General features: G+C 29.6%; 1 protein-coding gene across 1 annotated transcript; it reads left to right on the top strand.

The window, feature by feature from the left end:
- The first annotated feature begins 370 nt into the window (after positions 1–370).
- On the top strand, positions 371–5178 carry LOC129962287 (uncharacterized). The gene is made up of 4 exons (XM_056076034.1): positions 371–385; positions 3023–3458; positions 4023–4440; positions 5090–5178. The coding sequence occupies exons 1-3, from the start codon at positions 371–373 to the stop codon at positions 4424–4426; spliced, it is 855 nt and encodes a 284-aa protein (XP_055932009.1). The 3' UTR covers positions 4427–4440; positions 5090–5178.
- Positions 5179–10528: the final 5350 nt, after the last annotated feature.

Genomic DNA, 10528 nt, shown 5'->3' with positions numbered 1-10528 from the left:
AAATAAAACCTCGATATGCTTCATTTTTAAGCGAAAATCACAAGTTGCTCAAAGTTGCCGAAGTATATCAGAAAAAATTGAGAAATGTATCTCATATCGTTATACAAGAAAATTACTCACGGGATGACTCAGTCACACTCTGAAAGATAAAAGATCGGATTACTTGACTAAGATGATCCGTCGCTTGTTAACCACTCAGAAAATTTCCGCATCCTATTGGGGACATGGGTTGATGATAAAGAAAACTATCTTTGGAGGTCAGCTGGAGAGAATTGGCTGAATGAAAGGGAAATGAAGCAAAGACCAACTGACCCCATTTCTCTTGTATATAAGCGGATCGGCTTCCCATGCTGGACACATTCTCAAAATCATGGGAAGTTCTAAGGTGAGTTCTTGTCTCCTCACTCTTCATGATTTGGTATCTTGGTTAAGACTCTAATGATGAAGACTTGCTAAAGTTTGCTAACTAAACGTTATTCTGAAAGATATATTAACTGTATCTGAACAGGATTGCTATCATTGTAGTAATCAGATGTAAAATGGATATTTAAATGTGATAGTCAACTAAATGTGATAGTCAACTAAAACTATGATAGTCAACTAAATGTGATAGTCAACTAAAACTATGATAGTCAACTAAATGTGATAGTCAACTAAAACTATGATAGTCAACTAAATGTGATAGTCAACTAAAACTATGATAGTCAACTAAATGTGATAGTCAACTAAAACTATGATAGTCAACTAAATGTGATAGTCAACTAAAACTCTGATAGTCAACTAAAACTATGCTACGGCAGACAAAACATTGGAGATATTCAAATGTAACAAACATATCTTAAGGTGATGGATTATTTAATGTTATGATTAAAATTTTGTTTATGAAACTTTTGGTGCTAATGAGCTTTAACGTGGAAATTATACGATTATTTCTTTCTGAAACATCTTTATGCACTTCCACTTGGGTAGTGTTTAATCATAACCGTTCCAGAAGGGTATATTTTCAAGTTGGTGATTAGTTTGAGATTTATATTTGAGATTATTCTACACTGGGTGTTTCAGTGGTAATAATTTTAATTGCGATTTTTTTTCTCGAGGAAGTTTACTGAAAACTATTCTTTCCAACAGAAAACGAATGTTATTTAGATTGATTTTAATAAAATGCTGACTCGTCCAGTATGGCTGCAGAGTAGCAGCACCCGATTATTTGATATTTTTGTCTGTTTCGCTAAGTTTACCACAACGTCAGTAATAGAGTTTGATAATCAACGAAAAAATAATAAAACCTGTATAGGAAATGAATAAGTGTGGAAAATGCAGCTGGCAGCTGATGAAAATACAATGAGTTAATAACTAATTGATTTATTTATTTCAAGATCAAAATTAAAACTCTCTCCTTAGTTTTTAGATACTTAAAATCCAAACCCTTTTCTGTTCTTATATTCATAGACATTTGAGACACATTTAAAACCAAATCCATGTTCAAACATGGGCAATTCATCTTTTCTCTGACTCCCATCCAAGCCTTTGTTTCTTCAATGTTTTTCTTCCTTCTTCTAATTTGTTTGGCGCAGTTTAGCCAAGGTTGGCTCTTGAGCCACTAAAACTCACAAACAACAACAACAACAACTTCTAATTTGTATTATTGGCAGTTTTCTATTTCGCCTTATTGAATACTCATTTTTTTTATTAGATCTTTCTATTCGAAATGTTCAAAGATAATTCCCTAAAATGTTATTCAGATGATAATATGTATTAGGAAGGATCAATTATTGTTTATGACTAAACAGATAAAAAGATAAATGTTGCAAATTTTGAAAAATTATATTTTCGCCGATTTCGCTGAGCGTAAAATTTGAAAGCAAAAATTACAAATCTTCCTATACCGGATTTGAACATTGTTCAAAAGTCTTCTAACGGGAAAACGAAAAAAACAATGAAAATTCTTTAACCAAATTATTCTAATAATGGTTGGTTTTGTAATTTTAATGTAAAGAATGTGTTGATTTGATTTTCATGTTTATTTTATGGTGGAAATAATGCATAAATTGTTGATGGAGAGAAGGATTTATGAATAATTAAAAAAATATATATATATAAAAGTTCTGAAAAAAAAACATTTGAGGAATATAATAGTTACAGTGATGTTAAATAGCAAGAAATTATATATCCGATTTTAAAATTTAAAATTTTGACTGCTTATGGGTAAAGTGGCATTGTTTAAAAATGCAAAGTCTCGATAAATACTTTTGAAACTTTTTCTGATTTCTCAGAAGACGAGCCCTGACTATAAAAAATATGAAATATTTTATGATTTAAAATAATTTCAAAAATAATAATTCGAAAAAAGAAATTAGAAATATGAAATGAATGAAATAATGAAAGAGAAAATTCTTATATACTGCACAAATGTTCCCTAATCCCCGATGTTCCATATTTCAATGTAAAAATATTTCTTTCATTTCAAAATGCGTCTACCTTTAATTACTTTCTGTGACTAAATAACTATAAAAAAGACGAATATAATTTTCTCAAAGCGATTATAATTTTCTCAACGAATATAATTTTCTCAAAATAATGATCAAAAAGTTATTTAAATAATTGGAGCAAGAGTAAAAATAAATGCTAAATTGAATGTTTTAAAAGAGGACATAAATAAATTAAGTGGACGGAAGAAATTAAATAAAAATAGAATAATTAGAAATAATATCAAATCTTAATTCATATTTGCACCGAATACTGATTTCCGTTCGGGCCCTTTATTACTGATCGCTATGGATGTGTAAGATTATATCCAAAATAATATAAAAGCCATAACTTCATCAAAATGAAAAGTAATTCTTTTTTGTAATTGTGAACTTTAATTTCATTTCTGAAATGTTTGTGCAAGAATAAAAATGATATGAAATTTCGATTAAATAAAATAATAATAGACGTTATTTTTTATTATTTCATCCATCTAGAGTATTAAATAAATGTATTTCAGTAATGTTTGTTACTTAACCTTTGTTCTTTCTTTCAGAGTTGGTTTGCTTGGGCAACTGTGAGTTGCCTCGTACTTTCTGTATCTAGCCTCGGGGGAGGAGGATATGGTGGCGGAGGAGGATACGGCGGTGGAGGCCACGGTAGCAGAGGAGGATATGGCGGTGGAGGTGGTGGTGGATATAGTGGAGGAGGTGGTAAAGGAGGCGACACTATTTTTCTTGCCATACCCATTGAATCTGTAAGTGGTGGACATGGAGGAGGTGGAGTTGGGTATGGAGGCAGTGGAGGATACGGTGGTGGCGGAAAGGGGGGATATGGCGGAGGAGGATACGGCGGGGGAGGAAAAGGTGGATTCGGAGGAGGTGCTGGAGGATATGGCGGAGGAGGATACGGCGGTGGCGGAAAAGGAGGATTTGGAGGAAGTGGAGGAGGAAGCGGTGGAAAAGGACTGTCATTAGGAGGCGGTGGATATGGTGAGTTTACTAGGCAATATTTTAATACTTTAAATGTATGTCAATTAACTTATTAACACTCATCAACTATGTTTTGCATTAGAATTATTTTGATGGCATTGGGAATTGATAACAATGTTCATATTGTTATTTATTTACAATGATTGAAATAGTAAAATTGTTATTTATTTACCATAACTGAAATAGGAAAACTGTTTTTTTTTTACCAAAATTACTTTTTCCATAGATTGTTTAATTATTTTTAAATTCAAAAATTCTTTTAACTCCTTTTTCGAAAGTCTGAGTACATCAAAATTTAAATTTTTAGATTTTAAAATTAACCCTTTTGTTTTTTATTTTTAATTTTAAAAATTTAGAAGTATTTTAAACCATGAAAGAAGAAATTTAGAATTATTTTAAGTCATCAATATCTGTTAAAAATAATCAGTACCTGAAATTCTTTCAAAAATATGTTAGAATTAGTACATTTAATCAACTATAAAGTATATAAATTCTTTGAACATATAATAATTTTATCCACTGATGCTGAAATTTCATTAATAATATTGTAATGCTTTATTTTAGGAGGTGGTGGATATGGAGGCGGCGGCCTTGGTGGAAAAGGAGGCAACGGAGGCGTAGCTATCGTCGGTATCAGTTTATCTCAACTTGGAGGAGGAAGTGGTCACGGAGGTAGTGGCGGAAGTTATGGAGGTGGTGGATTCGAAGGCAGCAGGGGAGGTGGATATGGAGGTGGAAAAGGAATTGGAGGTGGTTATGGAGGAGGATCTGGATTTGGAAAAGGAAGTGGAGGAGGATATGGAGGAGGCTCTGGATTTGGTAAAGGAAGTGGCGTAGGATATGGTGTAGGCTCTGGATTTGGTAAAGGAAGTGGAGTTGGGTCTGGATTTGGTAAAGGAGGGGGTGGAGGATACGGAGTTGGTACTGGAGGATATGGAGGCGGAAGTGGAAAAGGAGGTTACTACTGAAAAGACGGATATAAGTAAATATATTTAATCTATTTGTCTTTTTTAATCAACATTGTAAAGACATTCGACGTTTCAATTTAGAATATGAATTAAATTTAAATAATTATTGTTTGTTTTTGAGATTATATTGACTATAAGAAGCTAATATATGAATCGACGAATTCTAGTTTTCGTATATATTTCAAAATTTAAAATTTAATTGTATTTATCAATTTTCACTTATACATAAATATTTGTATTTACTGATTGATTCTGAATTAATCGTCAAGGTCTTTTCTTTGAATATATTCTATTTCATATATAAACAATATATAGTGTTACATATATATTGTTTATATTCCTTTCCTAAAAACTTACTAAAATAAGAACCATTATTATATCAAAACTCTATGTTTTGGATGTAGACCTAGTATTATAAAAAAGATAAAATCCACATTTATAAAACAATTTAAATTGTCTAAATTAAAATTAAATGAATATCTTACCAAACATAGTTATATTGTTGACTTTTATTTAAAACCATGCTAATTCTATTATTTTTGATAAAGCAAACATAATATTAATTATTATTAACGGATTAAACCTTAATGCGATTTCTTTTATTCAATTCATCTACTAATAAAAGTTGAAAAACTAATGTTGTCCTTCTTTCTACAATTTCAGTATAAGCAAGAAGAACTAAGAGTGAGCCTCTCTCGATAAAAGAACACTTCTTCTGTTGTCCATCGTACAGTGCCCAGACAACTTCGTCTGCTCTGTGAATTGTGTAAATACCATCCGTTCAACAGGGACTGTCAAGAATTGAGGATCAAAGTCTCACCTGAATTCTATCAGCGTTGTGTATTAGAAGCCAACGTGTTCAATAAAATGTGATTTTTCTATATAAAAATTCTGTTTCCCTCTCCCTCTCTGAAATTTGAGAATCATGATGAAATGAAATTTTTTTAAACCGTTTTTTTAAACAATTTGTATTCTTACTTTGATTTCGTTAATTTGAACTTTTTCTGATTAAATTTATTAAACATGCTTAGTGTGTATTATAGCAGCATTCAATATCACTTTAATAGAGGCTTTATAAAACAGCTGCCTCAAACTTAAATATTTTTCAACCATCATAAAATAACTAATTAAAAATATTTTTTAATGCTTGACTTTCTGGGTATTCTTTGATATGAACCTATTTCCATATACTTTATCAATAAAATAGTATTTCTTAATTGATATAAGCTCTTCACAGAAATTTATTTTTTTCAAAAACTTATAAAATTTGTTAAAAAATATATTTTTGTGTTGAATAATATAATAAGTAAAATCCCGTTATTGGCAGCGTCATTAGTCTATACTTATATAAAGCTCAATGTGTGTGCGTGTGTGTGTGTGTGTTGGCGCTCTACAGGCCAGATCGTTCGACCTACAGCTACCAAATTTGGCACATGCATACCTTGGAGGTCGGGAATGTGCACCTGGGGTCCCTTTTTTTGAATTTTTAATTAGAATTTTAATTATTAATTAAAAACTAACTTTCCCGCCAAAAATCTTTTAGTTTCCCCACCGCCAAATGAGTAAGGCTTCAGTTTTTTTCCCCACTCTATAGAGGAAAGGCTTAATTTATTTTCGGTCGATTATGTCAAACGATTCTGTTTATTTTCTTAGTGTTTGATGTATTTATAATTAAACATTGTTAATTCATCGATCTTCCAGATTCATTCTGAAGTACTTTTGAATTAAAATAAAAGAGAATAAAGGAAATAAAAAAATTCTAATCTGTGTAGCATTACCCCAACTAGCGTAGAATATTTACGCATTTGCGTTACCATAATTGGCGTTGAAAACTGACGCATGCGCTTTGTATTCTGTACGGGCTTGGCTTTAAAGGTTTAACATGTTTCCGACCGATTATTTCAAACGATTCTGTTTATTTTTTTAGAGTTCCATGCATTTAAAACTAAACAATGTTAATTAATTGATCTGCTCATGATGAATCTGAGAAAATTTTGTAAGCAAATTAAATTAATTACTCATATTAAAAAAATGCTTCGTTTCAGTAAAAAATTCTCTTATATTAATTGCAATCTAACCATTTCCACTTTTATTTAAAGCATAAATTCTACGGGAGCTAACAGAAAATTAGTGAGATACATATTACGTTATGGCTGAAGGCCTTTATAATATTATGAATGAATTATATGACTATTAAAATTTGGAGCTTTAAAAATTTTGATGAAGAAGCTATTAAAATAGGAGTTACATAAAATATTTAATTATTAAAATTTTAACGAGCATTAAGATTGGCGAACCGGCTGGTCGCCAAAGGCGGCTAGTATTAAATAAAATAAGATTATAGTTACATCGAGTAGCATTTAAGTATTTGCGTTTCAAAATTTTTTAGAATAAACTGAATATTTTTATATGTACTTCAAAAGATTACTTTCTTTTAGTTTCTACAATATTTAAAAATCCAATAATTAAAATATTTAAAAGTAATTTTTAAGAGGTAAGACCAAATTAAAAAAAATAGAGGAATTTAAAGCAACATATCAAATTTAAAATCAAAATTAAATAAATCATGTTGATTGTAAAGAATAAATGATTTAAGGGATTTATTGTATATTCGTTTAATAACAATGACAACAATAAAGATAAAATTATCTTTCCTATACATCAAATCAATATTTTAAATCAATAAAAATTAAATGTTTTGTCAAATGTTACAAAACTTCAATAAAATAATCATCCTCATAACATGTGATTAATATATGAAAAAAAATTCAATAATTCGAATTTTTACTACAGAAACTATTTTTAGCAGATTGAAGACCCCCCCCCCCTGTGAACCCCATTGCTGATAATCAACAGCGCAGGGTGCTTCTAATTCTCGGCTTACTTCAGGGGTATTACTAGAGTTGAATTAAGCAAGAAAAATGCACTGCACGAATTTTCAGAGTTGTGCAAAACTGAGTTTAAAAATACAAAAACTTATTTCTTTGTAGCAAATAAAAAATAAAAGAAAATTACAATCTGCAGTATTAGAAAGCGTTCACTTATTTCTTATCTTGGATTTTGAAACTTTTAAACATAGAAACGAGCAACATGAATTTATCATCTCTACCATCACTCATCTAGAGATTTCAAAAGGCTACCACCCTATAATTAGAAATTTCAAATAGTTAATTGAACATAGCTTGAATTAAAAAATGAAATAATCTCATTTCAAGTTTTTAATTGTATTGTGTCTAATAATGAATAAGATCTTTGATTTTATATCTAGCTTTTTTTGAATTTTTAATATCAATTTTATACTTCGGATTACGAAGATAATTTATGGTTCTTTGCATTTATTTCAATAGAAAGATGGAGAATCTCGTCAATGGATAGAATATCGAAGATTAAATGTCACAACTCTCCTTGAAAAAATATCGAATTCCGAGAATTATTTACTTCAACCACATTCGTAAAGGAAAAATATCTTTTTTAAAGTCGGCTTATTAAGGGCATGTTTTCAAATATTATGTACAATGAAGGCAAGGTAAAAACAATAACTTTTTTTAGGCTTTGCGACTTTACCAATTTAACACACTACCTTTTAAATACCACGAGGCTCCAGAGTGGGATTTTACATTTGTATATATAGATGGCATCTTAATTTTATTTACCAAAGAAGAAGATAATCAACAATATTTAAATATTATTTTGCATATATATTTTATTTAACAATAAAACTTTACTTGATAGAAGTCTATAAATATGAATTACGAATTAATCTATCGTAGTCTATAATGGGTGCTCAAGAAACTAAATTATTCGGATTTTTAATTGCTACTGATAAAAAAAATTAAATTAATTAAAGTAACATTAAACTATAATAGCTGTAAGTTGGTTAAAATTGTAATAAGTTATCAATTATTAAAAGTAGAAAGAGTAATAGTAAATTATAAGTTACCCTAAGATAATTGAAGTAAAATTAGAAGTTGCCGAACACAATTCATAAGGTATGAACATTTCTAGAATTAAAAAATTTTCTTTCTGTTTTCAAACAGCTCGCTTTGACTCCCTAAAAATTTCTAGCATACTATCTAAAAACAATGCTATCCACCGCTTCCAATGCATAAAATTGTGGAAAATTTGATAAAGCAGGGAATTACTTGCATGACAATGGCAAACAACAGTTACGAAATGTTAATTTTTTTTCCATAAATGTAGCATTTTTACTGAATCTCCAGTGGATCTTTGGCTCTGTACATAGTATGTTGGTAATACACATTAAATTTTTAAAATTGAATAAGAATTAAATTTATTTTAAACGCCTTTTCCTTCGACCAATTGAAAACAAAATTTAATATAGAACTACAATTGTAGTCACAGATCACTTACCGAGTTTTATTTATTTAACTTATTGAGTTTATATGCATGTAAAAGCACAAACCGACTGATGGTAAACTTTTTGACAGATTTGGTTCGAAGTTTCAAAAAAATTTAGCCAAATCTTATTTTTCTAGGTCGTTTTCATTTATACTCGGACAGGCGGGCAGTCAGACTTTCTATATATAGACTTCGTTCAAAATTTGATCGAAATTTACAAGTTTGATGTAAATCGCATATGTATCAAGTTTCATTCAAAACGTTTTTGTGTGATCGTATTCAATTCAGATAGACATAATTCCAAAAATGTGCTTTTGTGACATAGTGAGGTTTGAAATATTGAGATTCGTTAAAAAGTTCAAAAGTAAAAAAAAATGAAACGAAATTTCAAACAATCTTGCTCGAACATTTAAACTGTGATGAAAAGAAAGATGAAAGGAATAATAAGAAATGCAACAAAATTTGAACCGATAAGAAAATCATCGAATAATTCAGAAGAGCTTTTATAGATGCAACTCTGGTAAGCTATTCTTATCCTCAGTTTCTTTCGTCTCGTCTCATCGATACCAGATTGAGATGTAAGTTCAGTACTTCAGCAATTCGAAACTGGAAACCAATCTCATTTTTCTCAAAGGGACAAAACGAAATTCAAATGAATTATAGCAAGCATAAATATGAATTCTTAATAATGTTTCGTTTGCCAAGTAATTCGAATAACTTTTAGAAAGGCAGAGACTTTGTGATTAAGACTGATAAATAAGGACGTTAATTCATTGTTTTCGACGAATGAATGTCTTAGCTATACTCAGAAAATTTAGACATCTTCAGTACATATATCAATTTTCTAAAGAGATTCAATATAGTGTGCCTTTAAACAATACTGCTGATGTTTAATAAAGAATTGAGGAAAAGGCTTTTATTCATTGTTTTAATATAATCAAGACTGATACTTTTAAAAAAATTCTACCAAACTTTTAACAAAGTTTGGTAGAATTTTTTTAAAAGTATCAGTTGGGTGTTTTTAAAACATAATAATCATATGAATATCATTTTTTTAATGATACTTGGAGTTCTACGTCTAATATTAGAATATTCTCGAAAGAATCTTAAAAAAATTATTTCCAGATTTATTTAACCTAACTGAAAAAAAAATGTCTGAATGTCCAGCAACTGCATGCGTAAATTGACAAAAAAAAAAAAAAAAAAAAAAAAAATGTGAACTTGCACATCAAAATTTCAAATTTTTGTAGGACAGATGAAGACAGATTTTGTTTAGTACATGTTGACATAATTCATCATTTCCCATTTCCAAATAACTAAATCTACTGCTGAACTTTTATTTAAACGTATACACGTTGATAGAAGTTAAACAGCTCCAAAGCATTACAACAGAATCAACTTATAAGTCACTAAAATAAGATGTATGTTATCAATATACTGTTAGGATTGCTTGCTTCTCTCCAAGAGAACTTGTTTCCGTGTTTTACAAGAAAAATGGATTTTATTCTCAAGACATATCTTCTTCTTGCCTACATGATGTATTTAATTTGCCTAGTTTTTGTTATAGACGATATTTTTTTTTTTTGTTCTTTTCTTTTATTAGGTTGTCAACGGTTCCATCGATTGTATTGATATTCCGAATTCTATTAGATCTTCTGTGTGGTTCTTCAAAGAACCAGATTATTTTTCTAAATGTCTTTTCTGAATTTAACTATATTAAATTGTCCAATTTGTAGACTTTTA

This window comes from Argiope bruennichi, chromosome 2 (assembly GCF_947563725.1).
Source record: "Argiope bruennichi chromosome 2, qqArgBrue1.1, whole genome shotgun sequence".
Classification (NCBI taxonomy): Eukaryota; Metazoa; Arthropoda; class Arachnida; order Araneae; family Araneidae; genus Argiope; species Argiope bruennichi.
Note: the sequence above shows the minus strand (reverse complement) of the source record. Positions and strands in the feature narration are given on the sequence as shown.

Coding starts and splice junctions, on each gene's coding strand:
- LOC129962287 (XM_056076034.1), top strand. Junction 3,459..4,022: donor ATTAGGAGGCGGTGGATATG/GTGAGTTTACTA, acceptor GCTTTATTTTAG/GAGGTGGTGGATATGGAGGC.